The sequence below is a fragment of the Necator americanus genome, chromosome V, assembly GCF_031761385.1.
Source record: "Necator americanus strain Aroian chromosome V, whole genome shotgun sequence".
Lineage (NCBI taxonomy): Eukaryota > Metazoa > Nematoda > Chromadorea > Rhabditida > Ancylostomatidae > Necator > Necator americanus.
Window position 1 is genome coordinate 31,257,142 of NC_087375.1, and position 20,278 is coordinate 31,277,419.

The 20,278-nt window shown below is 40.8% G+C and overlaps 3 protein-coding genes across 5 annotated transcripts; 1 reads left to right on the plus strand and 2 right to left on the minus strand.

Moving 5' to 3' along the window:
• Nucleotides 1-2,824: 2,824 nt before the first annotated feature.
• RB195_015765 (uncharacterized protein) lies at nucleotides 2,825-12,230 on the minus strand (the record flags this gene model as incomplete). Of its 2 annotated transcripts, XM_064206633.1 has the most annotated exons (17): nucleotides 2,825-2,965; nucleotides 3,019-3,123; nucleotides 5,017-5,117; nucleotides 5,448-5,521; nucleotides 6,628-6,726; nucleotides 7,020-7,108; nucleotides 7,171-7,257; nucleotides 7,547-7,687; nucleotides 7,765-7,837; nucleotides 7,895-7,985; nucleotides 8,752-8,858; nucleotides 8,915-9,000; nucleotides 9,059-9,185; nucleotides 9,247-9,371; nucleotides 10,272-10,420; nucleotides 10,590-10,644; nucleotides 12,213-12,230. In XM_064206633.1, the coding sequence occupies 17 exons, from the start codon at nucleotides 12,228-12,230 to the stop codon at nucleotides 2,825-2,827; spliced, it is 1,668 nt and encodes a 555-aa protein (XP_064062514.1). The 2 variants fall into 2 exon arrangements, with proteins under 2 accessions (XP_064062514.1, XP_064062515.1); XM_064206634.1 differs by lacking the exons at nucleotides 2,825-2,965; nucleotides 3,019-3,123; nucleotides 5,017-5,117; ... (1 more) ...; nucleotides 10,590-10,644; nucleotides 12,213-12,230 and adding an exon at nucleotides 11,313-11,376 and having other exon boundaries at nucleotides 6,615-6,726.
• A 1,553-nt stretch (nucleotides 12,231-13,783) lies between these two features.
• On the plus strand, nucleotides 13,784-15,829 carry RB195_015766 (uncharacterized protein; the record flags this gene model as incomplete). The annotated part of the gene is made up of 2 exons (XM_064206635.1): nucleotides 13,784-13,836; nucleotides 15,631-15,829. The coding sequence occupies 2 exons, from the start codon at nucleotides 13,784-13,786 to the stop codon at nucleotides 15,827-15,829; spliced, it is 252 nt and encodes an 83-aa protein (XP_064062516.1).
• A 68-nt stretch (nucleotides 15,830-15,897) lies between these two features.
• RB195_015767 (uncharacterized protein) lies at nucleotides 15,898-20,249 on the minus strand (the record flags this gene model as incomplete). 2 transcript variants are annotated; one of them, XM_064206636.1, is made up of 13 exons in its annotated part: nucleotides 15,898-16,009; nucleotides 16,324-16,421; nucleotides 16,483-16,569; nucleotides 16,854-16,994; nucleotides 17,069-17,141; nucleotides 17,212-17,314; nucleotides 17,851-17,969; nucleotides 18,033-18,121; nucleotides 18,174-18,303; nucleotides 18,357-18,472; nucleotides 18,871-19,019; nucleotides 19,198-19,252; nucleotides 20,232-20,249. In XM_064206636.1, 13 exons carry the CDS (start codon nucleotides 20,247-20,249, stop codon nucleotides 15,898-15,900), a joined length of 1,290 nt encoding a protein of 429 aa, XP_064062517.1. The 2 variants fall into 2 exon arrangements, with proteins under 2 accessions (XP_064062517.1, XP_064062518.1); XM_064206637.1 differs by having other exon boundaries at nucleotides 17,842-17,969.
• Nucleotides 20,250-20,278: the final 29 nt, after the last annotated feature.

A 20,278-nucleotide genomic window follows, 5' to 3' on the forward strand; every position in this document is an offset into this window, starting at 1 on the left:
CTCGTAAAGGTATGTTCGCGTAACCGCCGGTATATCCAATGGACACGTTATTTCTCGGAGGCATTCGCGGAGAATCGGCCTGGGGCCCCCTTTACCGTTCCCCCACCGTTTCCCACGTCATTTCTCAGAACAGAGCAGAGGGAATTGGTTTTGACAATACTCATATTGGTAATCTACATTATGAACTATAAACTGTCCTACAAAGACTCCAACATCGTTAACCTTATAGTCCCCTCAACCCAAGCGCAAGTTTCACACTGACCTAACAATGAGTAGTTTTAGCAGAGGTTTGGGCTAAAGTTACTGAGATTCAGACTCCAAGATCTCGGCTTGGCCCCGCTTAGTGCATCTTCTTCCGCCAATCTTAACATAAAACTATCGGTCCCACCCGTGGGTCCTGACCAAGAAGGTATCGTTTATTGCATCCATCACTGCACTCTTTTTTGCGTCATTGTGCAGGATGAGCCTTCGATCTTTCTATTCTAGCATTTGTAGAAAAGGCTTTTTGTCATGCGTGTTACGGTATCTGCGAAAAGACGTGTTTCGAGCAGATACTTTTGTACGTCTTGGCAGATGATTTGGAGAAAGCCGAGCCATTATTCAAGTGTGTGCAGTTGGAGAACCTTGGGTTGCTTCTTGTTCTCAGGAAAAGGCTTTGCACGATCCCTAAGTCCTAGCGGCTGCACCTCAGTGTGAGGTGAGAGCTAGAACAGACTCACCAGACCACGCGTATTCACCGTCTAAATCCTTTTCAAAGATCCTAAGAAAAGAGGTTTCTTGTTTCTTCTGTCGTAATTGGCAAGAGGGCATCAGCTCCCACCTGATCCTGTGCATCACGTCCTAGTTTGCAGCAGATAGGTTTACTTTTCACTGCGTTTCTAGGTTGATTCATACGATTCCTCGTTAGAGACAGCTAGAGACTGCTCACAGGCTGTAGTCCTCACTCAGATATAATTTTCTATTTCTTTAATATTCCATTCGGGTTAGACTCTGCTCTCTCTCTCTTTGATTCAATCCTCACTTCTCCACCCTTTGATGGACCGTTTCATGTTAGAATCCCATAACACAGCAATGTTTGGAACTCAAGTTGAATTAGCTTGTGCGAGATCACGCAACAGTGCAAAACTATCAAAGATCATGATTCGGAAAGACCGCATGGAGAATAAGAACCTATGCTGGTCTCTGCACATAAGACACCTTCCATTCATTTCACTACTTTCCATGTCACTATGGTGCCCGCATAAGTAACCGTATGTCTTACTCACATGCTCTCTCTCCGACGTCGGGAAGAAATTTGATTACAGGTCGCTCATGAGCTTTTGTTTATTCAATAGCCCTTTAGCTTGCTTTTGCTTTTGCCTTAGGACTGTCATTAAATTGTCAGTCCATGAGCTGTAGGTCTGTATCCAGTATATAGTAGAAATATTTCGACTACAAACCCATTCCAGAACATGTTTTTCTTCGCGCGTCAGTTTACTGTAATTTGCAACATTATGGAAACACCATTATCGGTCGAAAAAACAAATTTGATAAACATTAAAAAGGAATTGAAGAAGGAGGCCATCCTAAGCACTCCGTAGTACAACAGTCGCTCCTTTTGTTTCATAAATTCTCTGCATTTTTTCCTACAGTGATGCACTACCCAGAATCATATTCTCCTCATATCAAACGTTGTCACTTATCTACTCAGTCTGCCGAAATAGCACATATTTTATCGAACAATACAACCCCGTACGGCTGTGGAAACGAAACTGCAGAAAGCGTATTTAACTATTTTTACGCTTGTAACAAATTCCTTTATGCGATAATTTCGCCACCAGTTCACTTTAAGCAGTCTCATTTTGTCAATCCTGTAGGTTTTCGGTGTTGCTGAGTTATCGATACCTAGGCTCCAACGTAGTGGATTCCGTGCTTCCAGAGTTGTTGTTGGCTAAGTTCGGAATCTTCCATTGCTTGCTGGTGAAAAGGCTCAATATCGAACCTCGAATGAATTCCACTGCACATTTTTCAGTTCGGTAGTGGTAGTGGAACGAAATGAATGGAAAAAAACGAGTGCACTCCATTGCAAAAAACTTTTCAATTCGATGATAGCAGGACGACAAACATTCCTACATTATCGTCGAAAATAAAACAAGCTTTAGAAGAGAGTTTTTCAGGAATTAAAAACCTATTATTACTGTACTACTGCTAGTAACTGTCTACACCATTTTGAAATTCGGAATACCACGACAGACAAAAAGTATGAACAGAAAATTATCCCCATTTTTTTTTTCCTGATGCACTTTCGTTTCGTTTTTATTTTCATGAAACATAAAATTATTTGAAATGAAAGTGAAATTGAAGCGCAATGATCCCCTTCATCCGACTAGTGGTACACGTTCTTTTTTTGAAAATTTATGGTTTGAGGAAGTAGCCTGTTCAGTGCTTGGAGACGAAGAAATAGAAAACGGAAGGCTACGCATTATTTTGAACATGAAACTTCACGACTTCATGTAGCTTCATGCAAAATATCCATTGAGTAATGGTATCATTTAAAAACCGAACTTTCACTTCACGCACAATCCACCCAAATTTCACATGACATCATCAAGTTTTACGCTACGCAGCACTAAAGGACTTGGAGTTGCATTTTGGTCACAAACTTCGAAACTTTAAAACCCTGTGTCACTTTTCTTGCCAAAAAAGAAAAGCAGACGTAATTTTTTCTTATAAAATGTACTTTCAGGTTCCACATCTACTGTGGTGAGTGGGTACGAAATGTGGAGCGTTAGAAGATAATCAATGGGAATAATATTTTGCAGTTGGTAGTTCCGAATTTCGCTCATCATGATGCTACAGCTTTCTTACGGATAACCAAACCAAAAAGAAGAGTTGCTTGTCGGTATGCGCGGAAAATATGTAGCCGACCACGTTTTGCGCACGATTCTACAGCACAACCAATTTCAGTCGCTCGGTCATGTGCTATCTGAAAGACAAAGTGCTCAGTGAACAATTTTACGGGATTTGAATCAAACTCACATTTACGGCGTATTTAAGATCACCATTTTTAATTGCTGCACTGTATTTGAGGTTGTCTCCGAATCCATTGTTGCTCTCAAAATTTGCCCACCATTCCTCCACAGCCTAGACACCGTATTTTTTTTTTCTAAAGACACCTTCACACTTTCTTTCAGTTATAGATGTTTTTGATCTTATATACACATTTGTACAACAATGTTCCAAGAATTAGAGGACCTTATACAGTTAAGGACTATGTTAGCCGAAAAAAAGAGGGAAAATGAGAGGGTGACAATCAGCACAATATATCTCAAATAAATAATATAGCATAGCTCTCTAAAATCGGCAGGCGAAAAGAAAGTACCAGATCCGCCGCGGAACCTTAGCATAAGGGGTCCCGAACAAAACCCAACGCTTCGCGGAAGCAGTTGGTGCCGCGTGTCTTAAAGGCAGCATACCACGAATCTGGGGTGGTACGGATTTCAGGTGGAGTATTCGTATACAGGGTCGGAGGTAATGGAGACCGGGGTGGTTCCCTCCACCTCTCCCTGAATCACTGCAAGCAGCCGGCCCCTGAATGCTGTTTCGTAGGATACCTTCTATTGCAGCGCGCCACACTTGCACGCTTAGCGTCCCTTACTGCCTATCGGGGTAGTCCGAATTGATCTTCGACGAGTCGCAGGGTGGAGGCGGCGCAACGGGTGAAGCGCTGCAATAGATGGCGTCGTACAAAACAACATTCTGGAGGCGGCTGTCTTCAGTGATGCAGGGAGAGATGAGAGCAACCACTCCCGTCTCCATAATCTACGACCCCGTATACGGATACGTCACCTGTAATCCGCACCAGCTCAGTGGCATGCTGCCTTTAAGCACCCAGAGCGTCTTTCCCGTTGGCCAGTAGAATTAGCGCACTCATCATTGACATCTAAGGAACGTTTGCTCGATATTGACCCTCTTAGTAGTATCTTCGTACGGTACATTGAATCCAGTGCCGTCCACAAGCTTTGTCCACCGTCAGCAGTGAAATCGTTGGGACAGTCTTGAACTCTTACTCTGGCTGCATCTTCAACATCTTTGTCGCATTTCTGGGTACTCAATGAGTCTCAGACCTCATTTCTTCTCTTGCACCCCATTTATTTGTACGAGCTCATTTTGAATCACTGACCAGTTCTATCATTTTGGTAGCTGGTTTCGCACATTCCGTACCATATTTCGCACATCCTGTTGCGAGGAGTCGTCAATAAAGTGTAGAAAATCATCCTTACAGAAAAAACAGTACTTTTCTCTCTCAACTCAAGAGGCTTTGCTTGTAGTAATTGTGCAGGTCCAGCGCAGCTAGTGCAAGAAGTTGTCTGAAAATTTTCTTTCGCAGGCTGGGTTACCGCAAATTGTGCTCGTAAAAAGTGCTGTAACATTTAGAAAATATTGGAAATTTAAATATTCCCTCAAAAGCTGATGCAAATATTTAAATATTCAAATGTGCAAGATCCATTCACATGCTTTAAATGCTTTTTCTTTAGTACTACTTGTTCCAGTTACAGGCGTGTGTTGAGGTGTTCATTTTTCGATATATCTTTTATGAACTGCTGTGTTGATTTGCTCTCGGTGATATCTGTGCGAGGGTTAGACTCGGAGTACAGTTTGAGCAGCAACGCCGCAGTAAATGGTAAGTCCAATACGTTTCCACAATGCAAGGAGACGAAAAAAAAGGGATAAGAGGTGATAAACTTCAGCGAAAACTTACTTATAAAATGTTGGTCGTGTTCCGTTAGATTTTAAAAAACAGGGTTTTTAAAGTCGTTCTTCTCGTCAATGATTATGCACGGTATGCGATTACACAACTGAACTCTAGCAGAGAATTTGACTTTAGCAAGGCTTAATTTGATTCCACCAAATTCCAAGGGAAATAAACGCGTAAATAAATTTTTTCATAAGAAGCTATGTTCAAATGTGTGATGGCTCTCGTCAACTTTTGAGCCCCTATCTTCTTGTTCGCAGGCATTTGTCTATTTCACAGACATTTGACGGATTAGTCGACATCACTTTGCACGGTTTCTCCCTTGCTCGTGGAGGACGCCGTTCACTTTGTCCGAGCGCTGTTTGAAGCGTTCCTTTGGTACCTAAGAACGATATCGAGGCCAAACTTACAGACAAAGCTTTATTGTCACTCCAATGGAACTGGAATCTCCTCGCAATGGGTGTTCGGGCAATTTATCCGCTGACTATCCCTGGTCTCTTCCGGGTGCAATAATTGCGGATATGTTTGGAAAAGTGACGCTAGTTGTTCTACGTAAGCCTGCAAGAAGAGTTCACTGTCGGAATGACCTCGTACTCTTGCATCTCTAGGAATTGGCAATCACGCTTCTGCTGGATAATTCGTCGGTCGATAGTCATCAAGTTTCCAAAAGCATCATGCCATTACGGCTGCAAACTCTGCTAGGAAGCCTAACCTTTTCGTCGATATCCATCCGATGTCCGTCCAAGCAGTGTAATGTAGAATTTTCCTTCGGTACGACAAAAAATACTGTAGATTAGGTATTTTGTTGTAGATCCCCCTCTACAACAAAATTCTTTTTCGCGTGTGTGTGTGTGTTGTGGGTGGTGTGTATCTGTATGTGTATTCGTATGTGTATGTGTATGTGTATGTTTGTGTTTTTGTTCGCTTTATTATAAGAATCAACTCTCACTGGACTTCATCCTCATCTCACTGGGGACTAATCGGAAACCTCAGAAAAATTCATTTCAAAGACGACGTTGTAATTTGCGATCCCTACAACTTCGAAGAAAAAATTCGTCACTACTATTCATATACCTAGAAGTGTGCAGTTTTTTTCCCTGGCGGGGTTATCTAACTGGTTGTCCTCGGCGCGGTTAGTGAATTTTAACAATATTGGAAGAAGAATTAATTCTTCTACTAAATGCTGTAAAAGGAGAAAATGCGGCATCTTCTAAGTCTTCGTTATTTTTTCTTGTTTCTTAAAATTTTTTGCAACAAAGAGTCATCGTACGTGCTTACGAAGCTAAGTGTTGGACACTGTAAAATTTACTGAAGATCATTTCCCGCAATTTCTTTTCTGGTTAACCCCTATGCGCATTTCCTTGGCCACAGTTTACATTTCTAAGCTTCCAGGTTGTTTTTTTATGGATTATCTTCAGTGACATGCGTTAGCTATTCATTATCATTGCTCTGAAACCCAATCTTAAATTACATCTGAAAGATATAGATTTTACCGCATTTTTTTTCTTATCCTTCTCCAAATTACTTCTTTGTATGTGTTGGTCAAAACCTTAAGAAACAGCTTGAATGAGGAATGAACAGATTGTTCTTCTCTGAGCAGTTCAGAATCCTCATCTACTTTGAGGTTTCACAGATGAAAGGCTCTTTTGGGTGGAAGCTAGTTATAAACGAAAATAATCTCTGTTAAAGAAGTAACACTCCTAATAACTTCTCCATGAGTTTGCAGTAAAGGTGATGGCGATAGGTGGAATGAAGGACCAACAAATTTACAATTAATAAGGTGCGTATCATTTGAATGTGTTGCAATCACTGCAAATCGATGCTGCAAACTATTCATTGAGAAATGGCACGGCTAAACACCATTTTTTGTGTTCTGAGTTCACGCCACGCACAATCCGCCGAGTGTAGAACACTTCTTAGTGCTCGCGGTAGCACTGCATTTTGAACAGGTATTGCCAGATGCGTAGATAACAACATTTATAGCTGGTGCCCTGAAAGAGTGCGCGTTAAGGCAAGAGAAGAAGGATCATACAAGGCATACTCTTCAATTCACGAGAGAATCATGCGTTGGAATCAGGCTATGAGGGGACAAATTTATTAAAAGCCTAAGTAGCCATAAGATCCAAAAAGGTGTACTTCTCCTGTAAAATCTCTTGTGGTAATTAGAGAAATTTTCACTGGAATTTGGCTAATAACGCTTTTTACACCCAGCAATCACAGAGGTCACCGGGTTGTCACTGCGCTTACCGCAAATGAGAAATTTCAAAGAAAAAAGTAGACGTACGAGTCATATTTGCAGAGGATATATAGGCGACCTTTTTTCACACAGGACTCCACAGCACAACCAATCTTGGTGGCTTCATCATATGATATCTGTAAGAAGAATTAAATGAGAAATCACTAATTAGGACGTTAAGTACTCGCAGATCACTCACGTACGCGGCGGTCTTGAGGGCTGCTGTGTTCTTGAGGTCGTCTCCGAAGCCTGTGCTCTCAAAAGGTGCCCACCATTCATCCACAGCCTGGAACAATACTGAGTTCACTCCTAAATGTACCTGTGCCGTTGTTTCCAGCAAGCTAGTCTTTCCTCTGTCCTCGAGTAATTACATGAAAACACCTATATATGTCGAAAGGAATCTATCGCTGTTTTTCTTTCCAAAATTGGAGAACTACAGTTGGAAGAATACAAGGCAGGAGTCAATCCAAAACTGTCAATTATTTTGAAATAGATTTTGTTTCACTTAAATCTTCAGGACTGGATCATTGGGAAGTATCTATGCAGTCGAAGAGGACAAAAATTTTGAAACGAACCATTTTCATAGCGTCTTCAAATGGTGTGTCGAATCCGGTGCCATCTTTCATCCAAAGGTTTTCTTGATCTGCAGCAGCTAATCCGTCGGGGCAGTTTGCAATTTTTTGTTTCGCGTCATCCTCAAGCGTCTTTTCGTATTGCTGAACAGCCGAAGAGTTCAACCAAACTGCATCTTCAAGATTATCCGACGGGTCTCGAATTACTCTCCAATTCTCACCAATTCAATCATTTTTGTAGCTGGTTTCGCATAGTTTGTGCCATATTTCGCCCATCCTGTAGCGAGAAGACGCCTGTGTAAGCCATTTTCGAATTTGGAGACATTCTTATTCTCATTCAAAAGCTTTTACCTGTAGTAGTTGTGCTTGTCTAATGCAGTAAGCCTAACATTGTCTGAGAACTCTCCATCGCACGTACTACAGATTGTGCTTGTGAAAATTGCTGTAATATTTTAAAGAATAGACGGATCCATGTTGATGATGAGATTCTTAGAGCTGCTATATGTGTACACAAATTCGTTCAGATAGCATCCACTCATACATATTTTCCCCAGACCGTCTAAAAATATTCTAAACCGCTAAAAGGTTACCGATCAGTGCAAATATTCCGCAAATAAAATTTGTAATGAAAAGTAACGAGACCAAAAAAGTCGTCAAACAGTAACGTTGTGTAGAATAAAGAAGGAATTGGCGGGTGCAATCTTTCAAAAACAAGCACCGCAAAAAGACTACTTCTACACTTTTTTCGCGCGAGAACTCGTCGCATTACCTTCTCCGATCGGTCGTCAGCGTACGCAGGCCACCATAGGTTACAGCGCGTCAAATCAAACGCATATTGAACAAATAGGAAGAAAAACTTGAATTCGTCTCGTTTAAAGTTGATATACTTCCTGATGAACGTATGCAGCGCAGTCGGTAAGAGATTCAGCTGTTTCTGCACGATTGATCGATTGCTCAAAACTGTATCAACCAAACTCTTTCCTCATTGTCCGATCTGATTGGTTTCAGAGTTGTCTGGGAGAATAAGAACTTGATCATCGGCTAGCCTCCGCAAGTCCTTCTTTAGGCTAGCCACGCGTTCGTAAACATCAAACGACTCTGAATTGGAGTGGACGCGCTGGAGCATCTCAGGCGCATTGATTATTCCCGGACACTTGACACATTTTATTTCTCCTGACAAAAAAAAAACGAAGAATAGAGTAACCCACCTGGCTGTAAAGTTGTTTGACAAAGTGCGTTCACACATTTGCAGTTCTGCCCAGTGCAGTAGTCAGCAGCTTCTTTGGTGTACACGTCAGCACCTGGTGCTGGAGCTCTGAAAAATTCAAATGGAGTTAAAAAGTACAGTGTCCTTTTGATTGTAAAGCTTACTCTTGGTTGAAGAAACAGAGCAAGTAGAATTCTGACTTGCAGACTTGATATGTGCATGCGAATGCATCAGCTTTGTCGCGAGCAATCTTAGGAAAAGAAAGCAATTTTCGAAGAAATAAACAAAAAATGCTGACGAATCATCACCAGACTGAACGCTGTGTTGTCTGCAACTGCCTTCTCATCTGCCTGCTTCTCAACTGCAGCTTTCCACGCTGTATTCAGAAGATCTTTTGTTGTTGATGTGGCATCGCAACTGGCTTTCACAGTAGCTCTAAAGCAGTACTCTTCTTCATCGGTGTTCGCTGCTATTGAGAGCCTTCCCATGTACTTACGTTGCTTTCAGAGATCCGATTTTATAGGTGGCAGCTCCTGCAGCAGTGTATGTGGGTAGTTGAGGATTAGCAGGACACTCCGCAGCAGCGGTCTGAGCTGCTGCTTCTATATTGCAATCCCAATTCTAGAAAATTTATTTTAAGTGCTAGCATAGAGAAAATTTCCGCGCGCTAATTGTTATTTGATAAGCCTGGATGGGATCGGACGTAATATTTTAAAGTCATATACGAAGCGTGGGGGTATAGCGAAGTCGGTGAGAGGTTATGCTGTGAGGGCACGATTGATCAATCGGTGGATCGAAGCCATTGATCGAAGTCCAGCGCTAACCACACTCTTTATCCTTCCGGGATCGGTACACCGGTGGCAGACCTGTCTGGAAAGCTAAAAACATCAGCAATCTCCCACAAATCATTCAACAATCGTATCGGCTAGACTCGTAACCCCAAACGATGCAGAAGTAAAGTGATCGCGTTGGCGAATCTCAAGCACTTTGATTAACGCATGCATGTTATCTTCTTCTTCTCTTCAGTAATTGGTTCGTTGCCACAGCAGTGAATGCACTTCCATGACGTTGTTGTATCCGTGACCCCACGAACTACTGTAGTTATAGTCGGGTTAAAACCACCCTAATCCTGATACAGCTGCGTAAACGGCGGCTCCCGAAATGCAGCCGTGGAGCCAGCGGTTGTGAGTCGGACACTCATCTGCTGCAATCGGACTGCAGAAATGACTAAGGGTTTCACATCTCGATAGAAGCTGATAAATTCACCGCTCCACTTCGAGCGCATCGGCTTCTGCAACCGCACCGATCTTCTGGTAACTTTTGACTCAACTATGCGCAGGCAGTAGAGATGGTGGCAGATTCTTACAATGTAACAGGAAGTCTACCATTTTGTTCTCAATACCAATCCGGCAAGTGGAATTTTTTCCATGATAGTTCTATTTTACTTCCTATAAAATGATGTTCAACCAAATTTGGGAAGGGATAACATTTTCGATGCCAAGAATGCGCAAATCTACTCACCAGTTCGTTCATTTCCTTAGCTTTCGGCAAATCCGCATTTCCTTGACCTTTTTGTTCTCCTTTCGATACTGTTCGCCGCAAATCATTGATGGTTTTCAAAACTACCTCCCTCCAGCTCTCAGAAATCAATGAATTTTGGCAATTGAAATCTTAAAATAAGTGCGAATGAAGAGGAAATGGGTGGAAGCAACAAAAAATTAAATCGTGAGGACCGTTCATTGTTACGACCTTTTCGCGCTCAAAGTTGCTGAGAGACAGGAAAGTTCTTACTTTGTGATAAGTGAGCATGGCTTGAACAGTATATCATTAATGTCTTACCTGTAGCTGATGTAACTGCATTATTCTGGAGTTGTAGACATGCAAGAAGAAGAGTCTATAAAAAACTAGAAATAATTATGCATTTACAGAACGATCAGCAGAAGATTTGGCTGTGGCCATATGATTGGTGCTTTGAAATTGCCCTGGTGTCAACCAAATCCTGAGAGGCCCTTACATTGGTTCCAGACTTGTCTCGGAGGGTGAAAACACTGAGATGATATATGGGCAGGCCCCTCAAATCATTGCATAGGCCAACACGCGTTCACTAATCTTAAGACGGTCCTGAATTGAGGTCAAACGCGTAGGTGCACACTTATGGGAACTAATCAGTTCTATGCACTTAATTTTTTACTTATTAGAAAAAAAAAACACAAAACTTGCGCTTGAGCAATTTTTATCTTATCTATAAGTCTGTAGGGGAGTTGAACACTTTTTTAAAATTAACTTTTATTCTTCGAGATTATTTAGAGAACTTTATGTGGACCTATATGGCTACCGTACACAATAAATTCGTAAAAGATGACCAGCAACCTACATTGGCAAAAAAATCTTAATTGAATAACACTCCGGTTCACTTTCTTTTATGGGAACTGGGACTGAAAACTCAAATGTAAATCAATTTTCAAGTTATGTTTGTCTGGTTGATATACACCGCTTAAGTATTATTTAATCTTATTTCACGTAATTACTTCTCTGTTCAAAGGGAATGCTAATCATAGCTACCGTTAGCGTTGTTTAATGCATCTTCTTCGTTGTCGGCGATAATAAGTTTGATCATCCTTAACATTCCCTGTTCTGGGTTTTGCGTATTGTTGTTGCAGCGACTTCGAGGCTTGGAAAGGAAAGAGGAGAAATTTGATACTCACATTATCAGAAACTTGAAACCGTTTCAGGCCTTTTGACGACGGTAATGACGAGATTTTCGCAAGGTCAGGTCAGGAATAAAGTCTCGCTAAAGCCTCGTTAGCAAAACAAGAGGACATAAATTCAGCGCTAATGCCAAAGCTTCGAGTAGAGAGAGTTTGAAGATCTTACTAACAGTTTCGTTATCGTTGCGATGACAGAGAAGTATCATCAAGGATTGAATAGTGCTTTCGGACTAAATGTGTTTGGCCACTGACGCTAACAATCCTTCACAACATTGCCACCCTCATGATTCAGGTACGAAATTTTTGGTAGTGAAATCCAGTTTCGTAGATGGTTATAGGTCAGGAAATAATATTGTAGGTCATGTATGGCATTTGCTATTTCAAGAACAAAGCAGCATTTACGCGCCTCTCTCAGTCGCGTGCAAACTGTGTTCCACGTCGAGATGGAGGGGAAACCATGATAGTCTATCTTTTTATAATTCGCAACAGTTTTTGTTTTGGGACTTTTTGACTTTGGGACACACTTTGTTTTGGGACATTATCAAAGAGTAGTGTCCAAGCGTCCAATTCTGTTTATTTCGTTTACAGGTACCGATGACCACGACATAAAAAAGAATGGGGGGTCGGGGACAGCCTTTATTCAGACTTCTGCAGAAAAGAAGCACTAGATTCCTACAGCATTCCAAAGAGGGTCCTGGACAGCCGAGCGACTGCCAGCAGAAGCTGCGTTGGATGAAAGGTAGCAAAGACTCACCAGAACAAGCGTATCCATCGCTGCACGATGAAGACTAATATTATGTTGTAGACAGAAGCTGGTCGCGCTATTTAAACGCAGCCAACTCTAAATGTCAGATCTCTATCTGACAAAAATTAAAAGCAAAACGAAAGTGCAACGAAAAAATTGTTGATGATTTCCATTTCATACCGACTAGCAAACGTGGGATGTCAAATTGGAAAAGTGTGCCACAAGTTGCATGCGCAGAACAGTGGAAGGAGACTGAAATTCAGTTCTAATCTATTAAAAAGACAACGTTACCCTGTACCTTCACCACAAGGATGCCAGCCAATACAAAAAAAAAACTTCGAAAAATTTCCTCATTCAGGTGTACAGATTTCGTAACTCATGTTGGCAATGAAAAAAAAAATGAATTGAAAGGCAAGTGCACTGCTTTACAATGAAGCTATTCACTTCTTAACTTCAATATGGTAGCGGGACGACAACTTTGTCCAATATTGTTGTCGATATTATTATTAACTGTACAAAAAAGAACTTTTGTTAGAATCTAAAAAATCATCCACAAAAATATGTATGTGACTGTAGTACAGAGTGAGTGTCAACATTATTTCGACAAATCCGCATGTTACGTATCACAAGGGGTGAACTAAATATTTGTAGCATCGAATTTCTATCGCATTTTCTTCTGGTTTTGATTTTTTATCTTATGAAGACCTGACGCTTAAAAGTATCTAAATGGTGAAAGCAAGGGGCAATGCTCCCTGTCGTCCGACCTTTGGTACAAAACTTTTTTCTATCAAGATATAAATTGTCTGCTTGGGTCTGTGTTCTGCTTAGAACAGAGGAGGTGGAAAATTGATGTCTAGGCATTGTATATTAGTTTAAAAACGAAATTCCGCGTGGAAAACGGTGGATGTGACGCAGTCGGTTAGAGGTCCGTTGTGGCAACATGGTCGATCGTTCGAAGCCGACGAGTGCCTTTGACTGAGCCTTTTACCCCTCCAGGGTCGATAAATTCATAGCAGACCTGTCCGGGAGGATATGAACACTCACTCATCGGCAGGCCCCGCAATTCGTTCCGCAGGCCAACACGCCCTCCAAAACCTCAATTTTCATGAATTGCAGTGAAAACCCGTTGGCGCATCACAAGCGGATTGATACGCCAGTGTCTTCATCCTTTTATCATCCAGATTTAGAGGCGACGTACCCTCTGACCGGAACTCTGAGGTTGCAGGAGGAGCCAGTTAGTACGACGCAATGTTGAGGTCCATGAGGGCTCGTTTAAGCCACAGTAAAACACGAATCCAATAATGTGTTAGAAACTTTGAACCTGAATACAGTTATCGCAAAACAAATCTGTGAAAGAACTGAAACTTTATTCGTTCAATGAAATTAAAGTTAGAATCAAGCTTCCAACTACCAAAGCCGATTTTTTGTAGCTGAGAGATGGCCGAGATTACTGTAGCCACCCCGTACACCGCTTCAAATGGTCCTTCCAGAAACAACGTACTTTTCATTAATCTATTCCAGAGGGAGAGGGTGGATTTACGGTTGTCGATAATTTCAACAAACATCGGTTTTGTTTCGTCATGGATTCTACCCTCGAGCCAACCCCTGCCAACGACATGGCCAAGGTCGCGATGTTTGTCGATATGCGAGATGCGAGAGATCCACAGTAGTGTTTGTGTAAAATTCGACTAGCACATCTTGCAACTGATGTGCGATCGTTTTCTTCTTCTATTTGAGAGTTCGAGCCAATTTCTTCACCGTTTCAAGGTCATAAATGAAAAAATAACTGAAAAATCCTTCGGCCACGATGTAAGGACTCGAAGAATGTGCAATTCAGTCAAGTGATCTTGTTTTCGCTTCCAGGTTGCTGGGACACCTTTGAGGTTGCGTTCAAATTTCCATCTTCCATCACTGCCGCTAAGAGACACTTGCTTAGATACATGCCTGGATTTCCGTCGACAGCAGCCCGGTGTGGCAAGGCGTCAAATTTTTCCTTTCTCATCGCAGCTAACTGCGGCTATAACGAAGTTAACGCAAAATCGCGCAGAGGTAGCTTATTCGCAGCAAAAGACACCTTTCTTGAAAAGCCCTCGAATCCGATGTTTGCTCTTCGCTTCTCTCAGGTACACTTATTTCTGAAACTATTCGAGATCAATTTTGCGGAAGGTCCTGGAAGATATTTCCTAGTGTCAGTTTTGAGAATGCTTTTTGTGTGACCCTTGCTTAATATCAAGCATTTCCGAGAGTTGTCCGATTTTTTCTACAAAAGCTGCCTTCGAATTCGTGTGTTGCGGTACGTTACTGTTGTGCAATGCGAATTCCAGCGGCCTTCTATTTCAAGAAGGCTACGGTTAGCCAGGAAAAGCAGTTTTGGCTGATTTCGATTTTTTTAGAATTGTCTACCGATTTAATTCATGTTTTGAGTGGATCTCATATTTGCTCTCAACGTGTGAAATAAACCCGAAAGTAATTTTCTCGGATCGAGAATTTAAAAAAAAAAGAAGAACTCGTACTAGTAGTCTCCAAGTGTCTTTGTACCATTTATTGCTATGCCCTACATGCTTTATATTTCTTATATTTTTATACATATATTATGTTGTATTATTATATGTATTGTTATACTATCATATAAAAAATATATTATATTTATATTTTTCAATTGAGTGTTATTTAGCTGTAATTATACTGAAAAATTCATGTTTGGTTCAGTGAAGATGACTTCACTTTCGTGATTTTGCAACGCTCCTTTCATTTCTTCTGCTTGGATATACCGCATCCTGCAACCGTAGCGGGCCACTTCCGCGGGCGTATCTGCTGGATTCGTCGTCTGTCAAAGGCATCCACAGAAGATCTGCTGGAGCGTCCTCACAGTTGCTCAGACTTTGACAGTGAATTCAAGTATGATTCATTTTGGAAGCACTGGTTCGGTGAAGTCGATCAGAACCACTTCATCAAAGATATTTAATTCTTTTTGTCACTTCTCAAATGAAATTCTTTCTTCAAATCGCAAACAAGTCCCAAATAAAAGTTAAGAGTCTAAAAAGTCGAAATGATACTGTTATCGAAGACATTTGCGACTTTATGTTTGTTCTCATTCATAAAAAGAACGAAATGAAAAATGAAATGCTTCTTGCTTGCTTAAAAGTATGTATATCGGGAATGGCTGCCTCCAAACGGATTTTTATCTCTTTGATGATTTATTAGCATTTCTCGAAAGCATAGAACATGACTGGAAACGTGAATTACTTGAATTAATTGGATTACTTGGATTGAATCTTTTTAGTAAATTCCAGAATATCCTTCCTCTCGAAGTACTTCTTACGTTATTTTCGTGGAAGAGGCACATAAATGAGAGGAACGGCAATAAACGAATCTATCTCCTCAATCATCCTCTATAACCTGCATAGGATACCAGAGATTTTTGTAGAGAAATCTCACCTTACAAGAAAATTATCTTGGTCAGAGAAGGATCACTTTGGATGCCTTCTCCCTTTGTTTACAACGAAGCTGCTGACGACAAAAAGAAGGAATCGCGTGATAAAATAATGAAAGGTGAGAAGCATTTGGATCGTACAGTTGTGTATAGCATCCTGCAGCATTACGAACGCTGTGGATCGATGCTGTGAAATATTTATTGAGTAATGGTGTCAGTGAGAAACCATTTTTTCTTCGTTGTGATTCTGCCTCACGTTGATTAAACGCACAATCCACCCAACGGAGAGCACGACCGGTGGGTACCGGTAGTAACGCACTTCGAACACGCCTTATTTCCAGCTCCGTAGATCTCATCACCTATAGCAGGTGAACTGAAAGAGTGTGAGTTGAACCAGGAAAACGAAAGATCTTATAAGATGTAAACGAAGTCTGGAAATCCTGATGAGAGCTTGTGTGAGCCTGTAGTTGTTGGATGAAAAAGCAACGAATCAATGCTAAGCAAGTTTGTAATCTACTAAAGTATACTTTTATCGTGGACTTTTTTTTTGTAATAATTGGACGTAGAGCATAGAACTTGCTCCTAGAAATCTAGAAACAATATTTGCTATATTTGACAATCACTGAGCTCACCGGAATATCACTACGCTTTCTACAATTGGAACTCTCAGAAGAAAAAGGAACGTACTTGTCATATTTGCACAGAATATATAGTTTTCCGAGTTTCAGACAAGCTTCTCCAGCATCTATAGCGCAGCCGACCTTGGTGGCTTCATCATATGCTATCTGGAAAACCAGTGGATAGGTAAACATTTACTAGCACGTTCAGTAATCACGCGTCACTCACGTTTGCGGCAGACATGAGACCTTTGGTATTTTTGCGGTTCTCTCCAAAAGCTTTGTTTCCAGAAGGCTTCCACCATTTAGCCACTGCCTGAATACATAACCATTTTGCTTTTTAAAGCATCTGTACGGTTTTCTTCTCGCCAGTGATGCTCGTCACTACGTACCTATTTAAAACCCCCCTAAAATGTGTAAATACAAATCGGTCGCTTTTTTTCAAAACGAGAAGATTACATCTACAAGAAACCAAGACTGTGTTTCAGCTGAAGCTCTTAACCATTTTGAAACAAACTTTAGTTTGCTTAGATCTCCTCTAGAATTAGGCCACTGAAAAGTACATTTCCACTCGAAAGGGCTTAAAATTCTGAAACGAACCTTCTTAATGGCGTCTTCACCAATATTGTTGGATGTGCTGACATCTGTGCTCCAGAAGTTTTCTTTGACAGCAGTGCTTAAACTAGCTTTGCAGTCTTTAATCTTCTTCACAGCATCGGCTTCAAGGGCTTTATCATATTGCTAAATAATCAAATAGTTTACACAAACTTTTCCACAACCGCTCGATGGATCCTGAATTGCTCTCCAATTCTCACCAATTCAATCATTTTTGTTGCTGGTTTTGCATAGCTTTCACCAGACTTCGCCCATCCTGTAGCAAGGAGGCGTCTATAACATAAAATCATCATTAGAGAAGAAGAAAAACAGTATTTTTGTAGCTTTACTCAAAAAGCATTGCCTGTAGTAGTTGTGCATTTCCAGTGCAGTACGCCTAAAATTGTCCGAAAACACACCTTTGCAGGCTTTCGTACCGGTACCGCAAAATGTGCTCTTGAAGAGTGCTGTAACAATGAGAAAAAATGAGCGGTAAATCAAATACTTCTCAAAAGTGTTGCAAGTATTCAAGTACTCGTTTATGCAACATTTTCATTTGTATACGTTAGATACTGTCTTATTAATACGTAAGTTCCTAGCCACCCAGTTTTACAAAAGAACCTTTTTCTTTTGCATTATTTCTTATTTGATGATCCTCAAAACAGGCCTAACACAGTGTTGGCCATATTAACAAAGTGTACTAATTATTTCTCCTGTTTTGAAAAGAATTTCAGAAAAGTAAAAAGAAAAAAGTTTTTCTTCGATATATCGAGTGTACGAAAATTACTGAAATATTCACAGATTCCATAATAAAAGAGGAACGGCGTCTTTTTCTGCAGACGGTTTTAAATAAATGGATATTGACTCATGCTTTGGCCATTGATTTCAGAAATCAACATTTTGCAGAAATCATCGAATGATCGATAGGTAAGACCAGAAGAGCTTCAACTACTAGGATATTTTTCGTTTACCAGTAACATCTTTTGTGAAAAACCGGGACGACCTGGTTTGACACTTGTTTCGCAAAGTCCATCTACGCAAGTGCGGCAGGCGGTCCTATTACTGCAGAAGGAAGGAGACTTAGGGTCCTTTGTATAGACATCACTACCTACAGCGGGTGGACTGAAATAATTAAAATAGACATGGGAACTGGGTGTTCATCAGACCACAAAACGAACTGCTTACTTCTGGTTGAAGAAGCATAGGAGATTGTAGTTTGTGGACTGGCAAATTTGGTATGTGCATGCGAATGCATCGACTTTCTCGTAAGCAAGCTTAACATTCATTCATTTTTTCTTGTGAATCGATGGCTTCTAGAATGCGAACCTGAGCAAACGCTTTAGCATCGTTCGCTACTTTCTCATCCGCCTGGTTTGCAACTGCGGCTTCCCATTCTTTAGTCAGCAATTCTTTTGCTTTTCTGGTAGCGTCACAGTTGTTAGCTTTAACTGTGTCCCTACAAGGATATTTTTTATCATTTACTTTATAATCGATTGATAATTCTCTTACTTCAGAATTATAGAGCCGAGTTTATAGTTGCTGTCTTGGAACGTGGGCAATTTAGGTGAAGAAAGGCAGTTCTCAGCAGCAGCCTGAGCTTCTGCTTCTATATTGCAATCCCATGTCTGAAGAATCTATTTTGTGCAGCAGGAAAAGGACTGTAACTATAAATACCCATTCACACATTATGTTTGTAGTCAGCGCATGAAAAAGAGAGTTTTAACCTGCAACAATACAGTAGAAACTAATATCGGAGAGAATGAAAGATGATGGGACTAAGACTGCGAATTCTGTGAACCTCCTTGTAGGAAAGTTGAGATAGAGATCAACGCATGTAATATTTGCAGTTACTTGAAGACTATACTATTCTGCGTAGTTTTCGCATTCAATAGACGGAGTTTTCCTTACTTTTGCTCTCGTTCACTTTCTGCAAAGCATGAACTATGAAATGATGATCAAACGAATTCAATTTGAAAATGATAACAGAGCCTGTATGTTGTTTAGAATCTTCTAATCCACTTACCAATTGATTCATATACTGAGCCGTTGGCAGTTTCGCGTCGTCTTTACCTAGTTGCTGTCCTTTCGCTACTTTTCGACGGAAACCATTGACAAGATCCTGGATTTCTTTCCTCCATTTGTCAGAAATTAGCGAGTTATGACATTTAAAACCTCAAAATTGTGTACAAAGATAAGAAGTGCACGAAAAGAAAATTATATTATTATGTTCATTACTAGAGTGTGATGCCTTTGTTACTTTTCCGATAATGTGGAATTATCGGAAAAGTAACAAATCTTTTGGATCCACTAGGTGAATATAACCTGGACACTACAATTTTTGTTGTCTTACCTGCAGCTGAAGTGACTGCGCCGTTGTAGAGCTGCAGACTTGCAAGGAAAAGAGTCTTAAAAAAAGAAGCATTACTTCAAGAAGTACAATTCCTTTCCTAGAATTTTTCTGAACTTTCGAACGCATTGATGGTTTTTGTGACACCTGTAGCTGCAAAAAGAAATAGGTAATGTCTGTACGAGCAAATCAGCAACGCAGTTTTTTAATACACAGACACCAAAGTTGCAGTTAATATTAAATGTAATACGCTCTAAGAAAAGAAAAAAGAGATGATACTGGACCGAATCTTCCACGTGCCGTTATTGTGTTTAAGATTAAGAGAGTGACCCTAACCGTCCTATATGAGGATGCCAGAAGAGTTCATATTCTTGCAGATACACGAATTGGTGATTGCTTACACTTCGGCTAGTTCTCTCATGGTCGATAGTCACCAAGTTCGTAAAGTTGCAAAAGTGCGTGTAATACATTAGACTCCTAGCGGAGTCCGCATCCATAGCGGTGTAGAGAACTATAGGTCACGTGATTGTTTCTACGACTTTATCTTAACGTGGTCATCTTAAGGTGATAAATTTTGTCAATACAGAGTCTTTCTAACAATGATGCAGCATTTATGAGAGCAAATTTTCATGTGCGAGACTACCGTCGGGTATGGTCATCAAGTTCGAATACGCAGTGTTGAACAGTTGGTCTGTTATTGCGGAACCTGAGGAAATCGTTCAATGCACTCTCTTTCACAAGGAGCAGCGCTTGAAGAGTTACAGCCAGTCTTTTCATGCAAGGATTTGTCGAGGTAGTTCTTTGTCATGGGATGACAGGGCGCTATCGACGAAGATCTGTGTTCAAAGAGTGGGTTTCGTGTAGAGATCCTCACTGCGATGAAGAGTAAGAAAGAGCTCCGAACCTTGGTTTAGACCTGCGGGGAATTTTAGATCTCTGTGAGGTATCGTTATTCTCGAATATAACAATGCTCGAGGACAGTTATATTGAAATGCGTTCAGGTTGTCAATTTTAGAGTTAGGTACAAGGGGACTCACCAGAAGAAGCGGATTCATCGCTGCACGATGAAGACTGATGTTGTGAT